Genomic DNA, 14,985 nt, shown 5'->3' with positions numbered 1-14,985 from the left:
AAATTTCAGAATTTGCACACATACGCACACATACATGCATATAAGTGGTCTATTAGCATCTCAAAACATGCTCACATTTGCTATCTAGCTTCCACTGAAGAAATTTTTGAAATCCCTTTAAATTTTTACGTTTTTGCTTTTCTGAGAAGATTGTTTGGTACATGCTTCTATATGTTGCTCAATTAAAATCAATCGTTTCTTTGAAACAAACCAGAAAAATATGTATATTTCCATATCATATCATTTGATCATTTGTCATAATTATATTTTCAATATTAAAGTGAATTTGTTCCAAATACCATACATTTTACTTCATAATTCAAGAGATTTATTGATAGATTAATAGGTAACACACCTGCGTAACGCATACAAAGCGAAATTATATACACTTCCGAAGGAAGGGTCAAAACGATTAATAGCTTTCCATTTTGATATTTTTTCTCCAGATTGGTAACGAAACGTGTAATAATGAATGCTTATGAATAATGCTGAGCAAAATATGTATTTTTACATGCATGGTCAAGCCAAGTCCTACGTCCACTTCCGGTTATGTCACAGACATTACCCACTGTTGGTTTTTTTCGAACTCTCTGAAATAAACACGCAGAAAAAACTACGTTAAAAACAAACATATTCTAGGTAAATCCAAACATAAATTCAGTTTGTTCTGGCATCAAAAATAAATGTGTTTGGATCAAACATATTGTTGCATTTGAACCGAACAAAAAGTTTTGTTGAATCAAATGTGCGTTTCAAATTGTTTCAACCAGCTAAATGTTTGAAGCAAACATGGATATTATCGTTTTGTTTCGACCGCTCATAATATTTTCTTATCAATTCTACCAATTTTCATATTCTGGTAGCATTTGACTACCAGACTTCACAATTCCAAACATCCATATTTCATTTACTTACCTTTCTGTACCTGAAAAACATACTTATCATCAAATTGGAAGCAAGAAAACATATGATTTCACTCTTCCTCCTGCTCCTCAGCTGACTTCCGATCTGATTCGATCCGAACTTTTGTTTTTGTTTACTTTTGCAAGAGCGAGCGAGGGGCTGCTCACTAGTGTATGTATAAAACAAACAGGGATTTAATTTGGTTTTAAAAATAAATATGTTTGATTCAAACATATTATTGTGGATTTACTTGACCAATGGATTCGAAGGTCGGTTCACTTGCCTATTTCAAACGTTCCCTTTTCCAGCAAGGTTTGCCAAACTCAATAAATGGTTGGTAGATTACCTTGTTTTTTGCTCCTTGTCTATCAAAACAGATGTCAAAACATCGAAAAAAAAGAGAAGTCCGAGTGTAACAGCAAAAAGCACGTGGCAGACTTATCAGTTTTGACAGATTTTACTATGAAGACGGGTGTGAAGGTGAAAACGACGATTTCAACGACCGTTCAAGGAGCGACTATTTCGAACGGTCGGGTCCAATAGGGAAATCCACGTACAATACCATTTTGGAAATAAACATGTATATCACGCAGAAAAAACTACGTTAAAAACAAACATATTCTAGGTAAATCCAAACATAAATTCAGTTTGTTCTGGCATCAAACATAAATATGTTTGGATCAAACATATTGTTGCATTTGAAGCGAACGAAAACTTTTTTTGAATCAAATGTGCGTTTCAAGTTGTTTCAACCAGCTAAATGTTTGAAGCAAACATGGATATTATTGTTTTGGTTCGACCACTCATAATATTTTCTTATCAATTCTACCAATTTTCATATTCTGGTAGCATTTGACTACCAGATTTCACAATTCCAAACATTCATATTTCATTTACTTACCTTTCTGTACCTGAAAAACATCCTTATCATCAATTTAGAAGCAAGAAAACATATGATTCACTCTTGCTCCTGCTCCTCTGTTGACTTCCGATCGGATCCGATCAACCCCGTGGCAAGAGATGCTTCTCAGCGTAGCGAACATCTTCATGAATATGCCCAGCATACCTTTTGAAAAGTACTTCTCCCGAATCGTGCGTCTACAAGCAACTAGATTTTATACAAAATATTATTGGCCACACATTTTCAATTTGTTCAAAAATAATACCAGGTATTATGGACATGAAAATATAATCCTGAAACATCTTTCTGCACACCATTTATTTCATTTCAATTTTATTAATGAATGTTGTTCGATTTGCATCCCCGGACCATTTCAACTGTGATGCTCACCACAGTATAAACAATAATAATATTTTTGTTTGATTCGGAGCAGGAGAACAAGTTACGAAATATGATTTCTTGTAGCGTTTGATTTCACCTATCGATTCACTCCAAGTCGAAAGTTTATTATATTTTATCATCAAAAACATAATTCCATGGTCAAAGATGTAAATCTTGCAAATTATTCCGAAAACAATATTCAGATTTAACCAAAACAAATAGTAAACAAAACACATGATGTTTATTTTGGTACAATAACAACGGACGGTAATGAGCTACCGTCCGTGGACATGGTGGCTATTGTCAAACCCCTTGTGATAGTATAGGACGCCAGGGGTGGATCCGATCCGAACTCAAGTTTTTGTTTACTTTTGCAAGAGCGAGCGAGGGGCTGCTCACTAGTGTATGTATAAAACAAACAGAGATTTAATTTGGTTTTTAAAATAAATATGTTTGATTCAAACATATTACCATTTTGGAAATAAACATGTATATTTTTGAAGCAAATGGATGAAATTTGTATCCGTGAAAAAAAAATGTTCCAAAACCACAGCATCTACCTTTCATTTGAACATGATTCCCTCACGATGTGAGTATGTATCAAGCAGTTATTATCGAAAAACAGTTTGTTTACGTTCACGGGAGATGCAAAGCCTGCAGGCATGCAAGCATGCTTAAGTCCCAAAAAGTGAACAAGTACCCTTAAGGAATACGTTGAATCGTTCCGAAAAAGTGAAAAGCCCTCTTATTCGCGGATTCCCGACCAGTTAGTCATAACAAAATTTTATCACAATTATATCAATATTTTACAAATAACAAAACTTACAATAGTTTTGTTATAAATTCTCTGCCAAAGATGGAGGAAAGAAAATTTCATGAACGTCGTAACATGATTATAACATAATGTGTTATGTTTATTTCTACCGAAAAATAATTGCCTACATTTTTGGTAGATAGGAATGGGAAAAAACGAAGGTACTACTTACAGTATAATATGAACCTACATTCAAAGTTGAACCAGCTGGACAAAGTTAATTGCCTACATTATGGATAATCATAATCATTCCAAGAACATAATTTGTTATAGTACAAGCTATTTTTACCACTTTTTGTGTAACACAACGAGTTATATTTTTGTTCAATAAATAACATATTTAGTAATATTTTTGTTAAAACTAGAAGAGATTTTGTTACAATTTTTGTTATTTTAACTACTAATCACAGAGAAAAAGAATTCTCACTTAGAACAAATGCAATCAAAATCATCGTCACGAAAACATTATCGCTCAATGCTAAATGCACTATAGGTGGACAAGCGGCAACCAGGTGGCGGTAGTGAGCAAACGTCAAACACAAGCAAAAGCGATGGAAGCGCCATCCACCGTTAAAAAGATGAACGAAGGAAGATGTGTAGAGTGAGACGTCTGTTTCTCTGTGTACTAATGGTATTGTGATTCTCGAGATATTATAGCATTTTGCTCATTCACCTCTGCCTCGCTTAGTTGTGCGCCGCTAAGGTATTGTGTCATATTATGGTACTTTACTCAATTTAAGTGTAGAATATTACATCACAAATTAAACATAATTGCACTACTAATATCCACTTAAACAATATCCCGAACGCAACACAGGCGAAAGAAAAGCAAAAACTACTAAACCTCGAACAATTTCACTTAAAAATATCTTTTCGTAAAGGGACGACAATATGCTACATACCTTACAAGCGAATGTGGAAAAGCTTACTGAAAGCTCACATCTATTTGACATTGGTTTATTTACTTTTTGCATGGCGCACAACTCGGCGCATGGGACCCGGCGCGTAACTGGTGAGCCAGTATGCTAATTTTAGAAAAGAATCGCAATACATGTTTTATAACAATCGCTGTTATAAAAAACTGCTGTAACAGAATAACAAGGTCTGATATAAATCTGTTACTATCTATTGATCGGGTTCCCTATCCCGGGTTTATATTAGACGGGTGTAGTGACTAGCGCGAAAATATCACACGCCGATTAACTTTGATTATTTTTTTATTGCATCTTGAAGCACAAGCTAGTGAAGTAATTAATTAGAAATTTTCGATACCGATCAACATCTTCTAGACGGACCATTCCCTGAACTACATAAAAACTTTTTTTTTGGATTGAAAAGCTCTGTTCCAACGCGGCTTTTTAATCCAAAATTTGCGAAATGATTTACTTCATTAGTACATTTTAGGACAATAATATCAACAATTATCTGTAAATATTATTGTTTTTACAGAATACATGAAATATTCACATAAAATGCACTTTGATGCTTTATTGACCCCAAAATCCCTTAAATTCCAACTTCTACCAGCAAAATATTTTTCGTGCACCTCTATGGATCCACAGTGAAGAAAATGAACACAATTTTAGAGCAATTTCCTTAAGATAAAATAACAAAAAATATGAAAACTCGTGATATATGGAACATAGGGGCTAAACGAGCTCAATATCTTCATACAGAAGTTTTCCACGTCCAATGAAACTGTAGTCACTGAATTTTCTTGGAAAATTATCTTTCGAATAACCCCTTATTTTTTGTGTATAGAAGCATGTACGAAGCATTGAAGACGGCCTCTTTCAGGGTGTCTAGTCTACTCATCTGTAAAAACAAAATTCCCTGATTTTCCAGGTGTTTTACATTAATTTCCAGGCAAAAACAAACGTGCCATTTATAGATTTTAGCAGCAAAATGATCAATTTAAAAAAGTAAATATTGCAAAAAACATTTATTTTTTAGAATATTTTGGTGGCTTAACAAAACAATGTTGTAAATTACTTAAGAAATTCCTCCAGTAATTCCTTCACAAGTTCACCCAGAAATTGCTTCAAAATTCTTTCAGGAATCACATAGGAAATTCCCCCAGGTATTCCTTTGAAAATTGCTCCACATATTCCATCGGAAAATCCGCCGGATTTTAAGAATTGCATCTGAAGTTCCTCCAGGATTTAATTTGAAAATTTCTTTGCTAAACCTTTAGAAAACAACTCAGGGAATTGATGATGAGATGCATTTGGCGATTCCATTTTGATTTTTTTGAAAAAAATGAAAATCCCTCGGAAATACTTTAATAAAATACTTTGAAAATTTCTTCAGATATTCTTCTGATTGGTAACTTGGTTAAAAATTCTATCGGAAATCTCTTTGAATTTTATTCCAGCTGTTGGAACTCCTTGAAGAACATACTGAACAGTTACTAAAAGAACCTTCTGTGGTCGCTTCTGAGGGATTTGTGGAAGACTTCCTACTTGAATAACTTTCAAAAAATAGTAGGATTTTCTTTCACGGAAAATTCATGAATATTGTGGGCTCTAGCGGGCGCCGGTGTGTATCGCTGCTTCTTAGGGTCTGTCTCATTTGGAGAATTGAACTGAAATTAACTTAAAAGTGACATTTCAATAATAAATTATCAAATAACCCTGTTTGCAGAGCAAGATTACTTTTGACAGATACCGAATCATTTTTTCATCGATGTCTTATTGGAATTTATGGGTGGCACCAGCCATTCTTATGACCGGGTGATTTTTAAATTTTCTGTCACTTTTAAGTTTAATTCTCCAAATGAGACAGACCCTTATTGTAGCTGATTTATTACTGAAATTACTTCTTTTTCTCTTGCTATTTAATTACATACGCCGAAATTGTTTTGGAAAAGAAAAACAGATTTTCTGCAATTTTTATCAATACTAAGGGCACAGACTAACAGACATAACAAACGCTAGCACATCCATCGCACACCTCAACGGTGATTTCAAATGCACTATTAATTTGGAACGTTTCGGATCATGTAGTGGTGGCGCCACTGAAGCGTTCGTCAAGCGCTTAAACATATTGAGCTTTCATTCGATTTGTTTTGTTTGACTGTATAAATACACATGTTGGAAGCACAGAGAAACAGACGTCTCACTTAGAACAAAATGCAATCAAAATCATCGTCACGAAAACATTATCGCTCAATGCTAAATGCACTGTAGGTGGACAAGCGGCAACCAGGTGGCGGTAGTGAGCAAACGTCAAACACAAGCAAAAGCGATGGAAGCGCCATCCACCGTTAAAAAGATGAACGAAGGAAGATGTGTAGAGTGAGACGTCTGTTTCTCTGTGTTTGAAGATTTCAACAGAAACATTTCTTTGATTTCCAAAGCAACAAGAGCAGTAAAACAGTTTAGAACAACTTCGTTACTTGTGCAATTTACCATCACCCGTAGGCTGTTTATGTGAAGCACATAACGATTTATTGTTACCGGATACTCGAAAGAATTGCGGGCATCACGACTTCGTCCCAAACATACCGCTTCTAGGACAAAAGTTGGGATTGGATATCAACATCAAAAAGAAAGAACATTCTTTACGAAGCAACAAAGAAATGCGTTTAGTTTCATATCATGAGGTTTATTTATTTTGTGGAAACATGTTTAAAACTGAACCTAGAACAGAAATATTCAAAAAAAAACCTGAATTTGGTTTCTTGTCTTCCAATTATAATTCTCTGTATCACCTCGCTACTAAAGCGAATCCATTTCCTTGTTGTAAAATGAATAGAAAAATGAAGAGCCGCTCTCATTTCGCATTTTCATATTGCTTACAATATCTATCACACCGACTTCGATTTCCAAATCCAATTCCATCCTTTTCAACATTCAACAGATTTATTTATACACATCTGCATATAAATTATTTATAAAAACGCCCAGTTGCGGTGAAAATATTCGTTAGCAAGTGAATTCTGCTAAATCTGAAATAAAATCACAAATAATTATTATTACGATTTAGTAGTTTTTGCCTACTTATTTCATATACTTACTTGGTCTGCTTCCTGCTGTAGCTCGTAGATTGTCGCTTTTCATCGTCGGATTTTGGCTATAAATTTGTATATTCTTCTTCTTCTTCTTTTTTCTTGATCGAAGTTGTCAGCTGTCAACTTCTGTTGTTGGCCCGGTAGCAAAGACCATATGACCAGATGCAATTCGTAACGTTCATAACGCAATGCACTTTTTAACTTTTTTGTTCTGTTTTTGTATTTATGACATTTGTGACTTTTGTCATAGATTCAAATTAGTTTGTCGAACGAATTTGATGACTTCTGAGTAAAGCTCTTTTGTTTAGTTTTATAAAGCTCTGTCAAGCTAGTGAATTTTGTTCCAAAACTATTGTCGGATATTAAATAGAAACCACCAGTACACTTTTCTAATTTCTTTAGTTTATTCCACGAATCAGTTGTCCAACACTCCCGACGAATACCGTTTCGACTCGAAGTCCGGACACCTAAGCACTGCTAAATTTTCAGTTCAATATTACAAATGGAATTAAGTACTTGACACTGAGTGATAACTCACACTCTCAAAATTAACTTATCGAATTTGCTGTAGTGTACTGAAAATGACATTTTGTATGCACGACATAGCTAATATAATCGAAAACATTGAACATCGCGTGCTTCGAAATCCGGACACAGTATACGGGATGATTCAAATTCCGGACACTTTTGTTTCGAATTTCCGGACACTTCGAGTTTGGCTATATTGATCTTTAAATAGCCAACTCAATCCGTTCAGAGACAACTAGGATACAGCATTCATATTTCTCGATTCATATAAATCCGTAAGGTAAGGTTTCTATACAAATTTATGGAAATCTGGCATCCCCCGGTAGTGTGTACCATCCGAAGTTTCTGCTCCGAGATTGACCAGGACTACCAAAAACAGCATTTGAAACCAAGCGGGAGCATTTAACTGCAATATACAACATTGGGAATCTAATAATTTCATACAATTTCCTCCCTCTTCCCAAGGTAGAACGCTTTTTTGACATTTGACGTGTCTGTGAGTAATGAAATATTTTCTAGTAAGCTGCAATTAGTGGTATTTATGTGTCTTTTGAAATCCGTTTCAGTTTGCTCTTGGAAATCAAGGATTGAAAGGAGCGATTGGAATAATGAATTCATGCGGATTGATAAATCCGGGCGTGTCCGAGAAATGTTGAGTTTTTTTTTACTTGACGGGAGTCGTTCACAACGCGTCTTTTATACAATTCTGTTAAAAAGCTAGTTTTACGAACTTGTTTTTTTTTCTACAAAAATGTGAATGGTTAAAAAAATACATTTGAAGACAACCTTTACTAGAAACTGTAGGCAAGTTTTGCTACTTGTGTACAATTAATAAAGTGATACCATTTACAATATGTTTATAAGTATATATCGATAAGCTGAGAGCAAGCAATGTTCCTTTTGGGGTGTAGCAACTCAAATCTAATGAAATTGTAACTATAATTGCTCATTACGAATCATTTGATTTCAATTAACTTAACTAATGAACAGTTATTTAACATCATTTCAGCATGTCCGGAAATCGAAGCAATTGTAAATACTTGCCTCGAAGTCCGGACACAAAGAAAATGTAATAAAAATTAAAAAGCTATGAATTCCCAAGCAATGTCTCTAACTCATGACAAAGAGTGCTGCCATACTATGTTAATAAATTACTAATACCCCTTGCAAATGATAGAATATAGAAAATATGAGCTTAGTTTTTCTAATGTTGAGTCTTAAGCTGCATTCTAAGAAAAACGAAATTCACCGTTGATTATGACATGCTTTCAACTTTAACCTCTAATTTTCAAGTTTTTACCACAAATCACGAATTACTTACATTTGTTAGAATGGTTTCAAGTCCAAGAATCGTTCCCTGCATTGATAACCCAAGAAATACTTGTTAAGATGGTAAATAAAGTCAAATAACGATTGAAGTGTCCGGCTTTCGAAGCGTCCGGCAATTCGAAGCAAAACGGTAAACACTTGCTCGTAGCTCGCCCAACACTCTACTCTTTCGCCGCATCTTCAGTGCTGCCAACCTACCCCATCTATCTTACATATAATCAGGGTCGTAGTTAGGCACGACCCGACACCCCCCCTATAATCAATAGTCATAAACAGCTTTAGTTTGATAGTCCTTCAAATATGTGGGGGCGCGTAGTGATCGCATTGGCCGCTGTTCCGACCTTGAATCTAAAGTTGATCCTGGTTGGTTCGTATCCCTAGATTTCGCCATTGTCTCGTGATCTTCAAGTGGCGTTTTACTCAGCAGCGGCTTCAGATGAGCTACGTTGCGGTGGACGATGCGTTTTGATTCAGTTGACCGCAGTGTTGCATCCGAACCATTCATTTTGATGATCTCGAACTCTTCCGGACCAAAAGTCGTTGATAATTTGTTGCTCTTATGCATTCGCTTTGCGACAACTACATCTCCCTCTTTGAGTTCGGAAAGCTTTGCATGACGGCGAGTGTCACTGTATTCCGCATCTTTCAGTTTTTTCGACCAATCTCTGTCCCGAATCTCCTCTGCGTTCATTCGAAACCTTCTGTGGTCCATACTTGGAAGCTTGTCACGTAAAACCCTTCCGAACATGAGAGAGGACGGCGCTTCCCCGGTTGTCGCATGCGGTGTAGAGTTATACATTAGTAAAAACGAACGTAAATCCCAAACCCAATCCACGCTTCCAGATTCCTGACTTATTTTCAAGTGTTTCAGAATAGTCTTATTCGCTCTCTCCACCTCTCCGTTTGCCTGCGGCCAATAAGGGGTAGTTTTACGGAGCTGGATGCCATATTCTCGGCAGTATGCTGCTAATTCATCACTTATAAATTGGGGGCCGTTATCCGCCTTGATTGTTTCTGGAACGCCGAATCTACAAAAAGATTCATGAAGTGCTTGGATGGTACGCTTAGCGGTGATCTGCTTCATCACTATGGCTTCTGTGAATCTACTAAAATAATCCACGAGGACCAGGAGGTTGTGACCGGACGGTAACGGACCCATAAAATCCACAGCGATGTCAATCCATGGCATCATTGGCATCTTAGTTCTATGTAGCGGTTCAGGAACACCCAACGAAGAGACCATTGTGCATAGTTTACACTGTTTAACACAGTTTTCTACACTTTTATCCAACAAAGGCCACCATACCTTTTGCCGCAGCCTGCGCTTCATCGCAGCGATACCCGGATGCGCTTCGTGAGCCAGTTCTATTACTCGATTTCTTAGAGTCTTTGGAATTACTAACCGGTTACCTCTGAGCAAAACTCCGTCCACGCTGCACAATTCAGACTCATATGGTTTATATTCTTTTGGAATGTCATCGAATCGTCCAATCTCAAGAGCCTTGATTGCCGCTTGAATGTCCGCGTCTTCCAGAGTTCCTTGCGTTATTTCTGTGAAGGTTAGTGCAACTGGTACCGCTTTTTCGGCTACGCAACGGACATATTCTTGAGCGTCAGAATCGTATTGCTCCGCGGGATGAACTGTTAGTCGTGAAAGAGCATCCGCGATGTTCGCTGCTCCTGGTATGTGTTCGACATTGTAGTTGAAAGCCTGTAATCTTAAGACCCATCGTTCTATACGAGCACACGGACGAGATCTTGGACTGAACAAAAACTCCAATGCTTTGCAATCAGTCAGTAAACTGAACTTTATACCCTGCAAGTATAGTTTAAACTTCTCTACACCCCAAACAAGTGACAACGCCTCTCTTTCCGTCTGAAAGTATTTCTTTTCAACATCTGTGAGTGCCTTGCTGGCGTATGCAATCACTCTGGTTCTTCCATCAGAATCCTCCTGGAGTAGCACTGCTCCGAGTCCCGTTGGACTTGCATCCGTAATAAGTTTTGTATGGTCTTTGGGATTGAAGAATCCTAGATACTCAATTTTAGAAATGGTATCCTTAAGTGCCTTAAAATCCGTCTTTTCCTGTTCTGCCCATTCAAATCGTACTCCCGTACGAAGAAGTTGCCTGAGGGAATCAGTTCTTGAAGCCAGATCCGGGATAAACCGGCCAACATAACAGACCAATCCCAGGAAGCTTCTCAACTCGGCCACATTTTGTGGTTCTCTAAACTTCTTAATTGCATCAATCCGACTCTCCGTTGGGCGAATACCATCAGTTGATAATACGTGTCCCAGAACCTCGAGTGACCTTACATTATATACGCATTTCTTATCATTCAAAAGAACTCCGTACTCAGTCAACCTATCTTGAACCGCTTTCAACCTTTCGTCGTGTTCTGTTTGGGTTCGTCCGTGAACAATAGCATCATCTAGATAAACAATTATCCCGTCAAGTCCTGCTACCACCGATTCCATCACTTTCTGGAATAGTTCTGGTGCGCAACTAACCCCAAACATTAACCGTTTGTACCTATTCCAGATTTGAGCAATGGATAATAAGAAAAAAGTCAAGAAATATTTATTTAATTTTTTTTGTTAAAAGTGAACCAAACTATATAAAAATTATCGCAAAACGAATCTACCTGAACAGGCCCTGCTTGGTGATAAAAGTTGTGATCGGCCTTGACTTCTCAGAGATCTCCACCTGATGGTAGGCGTCCTTAATGTCGATCTTTGAGAAACATACTGCACCGTTCATCGAGCTCAGTAACTCATCAATCAAAGGTAAAGGATGCGTCTCCCTCAAAACTGCTCTATTCGCCTGGCGCATGTCGATACATAATCGAATTTCTCCTGAGTCTTTGGTAACTGGGACCATCGGAGAGACCCATGGAGATGGTCCCTTCACCCGCTCAATGATGTCCTGTTGAAGCAGCGAATGTAGCTTTTCTTCTATCTGCTTTTCGAGTGCAATCGGAGGACGCCTATAGGGTTGTTGTACCGGTTGTACATCTGCATCAATCGGTATTTCAACAATAACATTACGGAACTTTGGAAAATGTTCGTCCTTTTTGTCCGTTACTGCTCCAACGTCGAAGCCAACCTTTAGAACTTTCAGGTTTTTCGCTGTTTTATCGCCGAGTAGACATTGTTGACCGTCTTCCACAACATAAAACTTCGCGAAGTCTTTGTTTCCTCCCGCTTCAATTTCCGCCTGGAACATTCCTTTAATAACCATGGGTTGCTCTGTTGCGTACGCGATCAGATTTCTATCAGTCTCCGACGACATGTTTACAACGTTCACACCTGCCTCCTTCATCTGATTCCAAGTATCTTGATTGATGATATTGGCGTCCGCACCCGAGTCAATGGTCATCGGTATTTCCACTCCGCCTACCTTAAATACGAACACGTTACGCCCCATCGCGTAAAAAATGTACTGTGCACGATCCTTCTCTGATTCTTCGACAACTGCACGGATTCGTTTTGGTTTAGGCTCATCGGACGTTGCCAACAGTTCTTGGCCTCGCTTCGCTGCTGGTCTTCGACTGTAGCACCGTTTGGCCCAATGGCCAGTTCTGCCGCAACTAGCACATTTAGTTGTTTTTGCGGGACAATCACCACTTCCTTGAATATGTCCTCGTTTGCCGCAACTGTAACAGATGAACCGATCATTCGAGTGGTTCCGCGGGAACCTTGGTTGGAAACCTCTCTTGCCTCGCATTTCCGGCCTAAAATTGCGCTGATCCTCCGAATACCCTCGATAGGTATGACGAACTATGTTTATCTCTTGCTGGTCCTTCCTCAGTGTAGGATGTCGGCTCAGGTCTGTGGATTTCTGAGTAGACTCCGCCAAACTCGTTCCCAATGCGATGATTTCCTCCAAATTCCTGTCTTTCTGAAGTAATTTAGTTCTCAATTCCTCCGAGCTACATCCTTGCGTTATCCGGTCAGCGATAAGCTCTTCGATCAACGAAGCATCATAACAGCATCTTGAAATCTGCTTCCGGAGACGCATCACAAATTCAGTGAAACGTTCTCCTGAGTTTTGGCTGATTTGGTGGAACAAGTGGCGTTCAAAAGTTTTGCGTCGGAAAGGCTCAAAATAGTCATCAAGGCATTGGACAGCCACGTCGTAATACGGGGGGTCAATTGCAACATGTGGCACCTTTTCGACTCCCGGAAGATGTCTCAATAATCCTTGTAATTCAGGTCCACTAAGATAAGCCTTCTGTGCACGTTTCTCAAATTGTGTTTCGATTCTTTGAGCCACAAAAAATGATTCCAGGTCAAATTTACACGTCTCCCATTCTATCGGTAAACGACTTGCTTCAATCGTGACGTCAAACGGTTTGATTCGACTCGAGCTACTCATGCTAACGAAAATGAAAAATGAACAAAAAAATGTATGTTTTCTTTCTAAATCAAATCTCTATCCAAAACAAGATTCTCATAACTCTGTTGACGTGCCTGTGGTAATAATTCAAATTTCCATTCATAACTTCACCCAAAATCCATTCGTTGTTAACATATTGTTTCCAAAAAATAAAACCAAATAACTCCACTTACCTTTTAATGCCAAATGGTAACCAATATCCTTATCGTTTACGAATCATATAAGTCGTGTTTCGAGAACGTACCTTTAACTCTTTACGTATTATCAAAATCTACTAAAGGTCATGCTTAAATGGGTACATAACCCTAGTCATACTACGAAATATAACACTTCTCTACTATAGTAGAAGACCCTTCCTTATCACGGTACACAACCGTTCTTCACCTTGGTACACAACCCGATCATCATGGTACACTACCCGTTACCATGTTCACCACCCATTTTAGTTATCACTATTACCTGTTTGCTATTTTGGTACATAACCAAGCGCAACGGTGGGTACACAACCCATTCTCACTAGCATCTCCAATTGGTACATAACCAGATTTAATTACTAATGGGTACACAACCATTATTCTTTTCTTGATTCTGCCACCGTTATCCGCACATAGATTATTCATTGCATTTTTATTTATTCTTGTTGTCATTTTATTATCCATAAAAAAGGCTTACGATTCTCAATAATTTTTACGAATCTGCTTTAGTACTTAACCACTCCGCAACGCTGTATCCCTCTTTATATACCGTTTCGACTCGAAGTCCGGACACCTAAGCACTGCTAAATTTTCAGTTCAATATTACAAATGGAATTAAGTACTTGACACTGAGTGATAACTCACACTCTCAAAATTAACTTATCGAATTTGCTGTAGTGTACTGAAAATGACATTTTGTATGCACGACATAGCTAATATAATCGAAAACATTGAACATCGCGTGCTTCGAAATCCGGACACAGTATACGGGATGATTCAAATTCCGGACACTTTTGTTTCGAATTTCCGGACACTTCGAGTTTGGCTATATTGATCTTTAAATAGCCAACTCAATCCGTTCAGAGACAACTAGGATACAGCATTCATATTTCTCGATTCATATAAATCCGTAAGGTAAGGTTTCTATACAAATTTATGGAAATCTGGCATCCTCCGGTAGTGTGTACCATCCGAAGTTTCTGCTCCGAGATTGACCAGGACTACCAAAAACAGCATTTGAAACCAAGCGGGGGCATTTAACTGCAATATACAACATTGGGAATCTAATAATTTCATACAATTTCCTCCCTCTTCCCAAGGTAGAACGCTTTTTTGACATTTGACGTGTCTGTGAGTAAAGAAATATTTTCTAGTAAGCTGCAATTAGTGGTATTTATGTGTCTTTTGAAATCCGTTTCAGTTTGCTCTTGGAAATCAAGGATTGAAAGGAGCGATTGGAATAATGAATTCATGCGGATTGATAAATCCGGGCGTGTCCGAGAAATGTTGAGTTTTTTTTTACTTGACGGGAGTCGTTCACAACGCGTCTTTTTATACAATTCTGTTAAAAAAGCTAGTTTTACGAACTTGTTTTTTTTTCTACAAAAATGTGAATGGTTAAAAAAATACATTTGAAGACAACCTTTACTAGAAACTGTAGGCAAGTTTTGCTACTTGTGTACAATTAATAAAGTGATACCATTTACAATATGTTTATAAGTATATATCGATAAGCTGAGAGC

At 37.7% G+C, this 14,985-nt stretch overlaps 1 protein-coding gene and 1 long non-coding RNA gene across 2 annotated transcripts; both read right to left on the bottom strand.

Annotated features, from left to right (window-relative positions):
- Positions 1–6,584: 6,584 nt before the first annotated feature.
- Positions 6,585–7,092, bottom strand: LOC134215510 (uncharacterized). The gene is made up of 2 exons (XR_009980199.1): positions 7,018–7,092; positions 6,585–6,948 (listed from the first exon to the last, which is right to left on the bottom strand). It is a non-coding gene; the product is annotated as an uncharacterized LOC134215510 (long non-coding RNA).
- Positions 7,093–9,127: 2,035 nt separating this feature from the next.
- On the bottom strand, positions 9,128–13,247 carry LOC134219128 (uncharacterized protein K02A2.6-like). The gene is made up of 2 exons (XM_062697827.1): positions 11,515–13,247; positions 9,128–11,402 (listed from the first exon to the last, which is right to left on the bottom strand). The coding sequence occupies exons 1-2, from the start codon at positions 13,245–13,247 to the stop codon at positions 9,128–9,130; spliced, it is 4,008 nt and encodes a 1,335-aa protein (XP_062553811.1).
- Between the last annotated feature and the right edge of the window lie 1,738 nt (positions 13,248–14,985).

This window comes from Armigeres subalbatus, chromosome 1 (genome assembly GCF_024139115.2).
Source record: "Armigeres subalbatus isolate Guangzhou_Male chromosome 1, GZ_Asu_2, whole genome shotgun sequence".
NCBI classification, from domain to species: domain Eukaryota; kingdom Metazoa; phylum Arthropoda; class Insecta; order Diptera; family Culicidae; genus Armigeres; species Armigeres subalbatus.
Note: the sequence above shows the minus strand (reverse complement) of the source record. Positions and strands in the feature narration are given on the sequence as shown.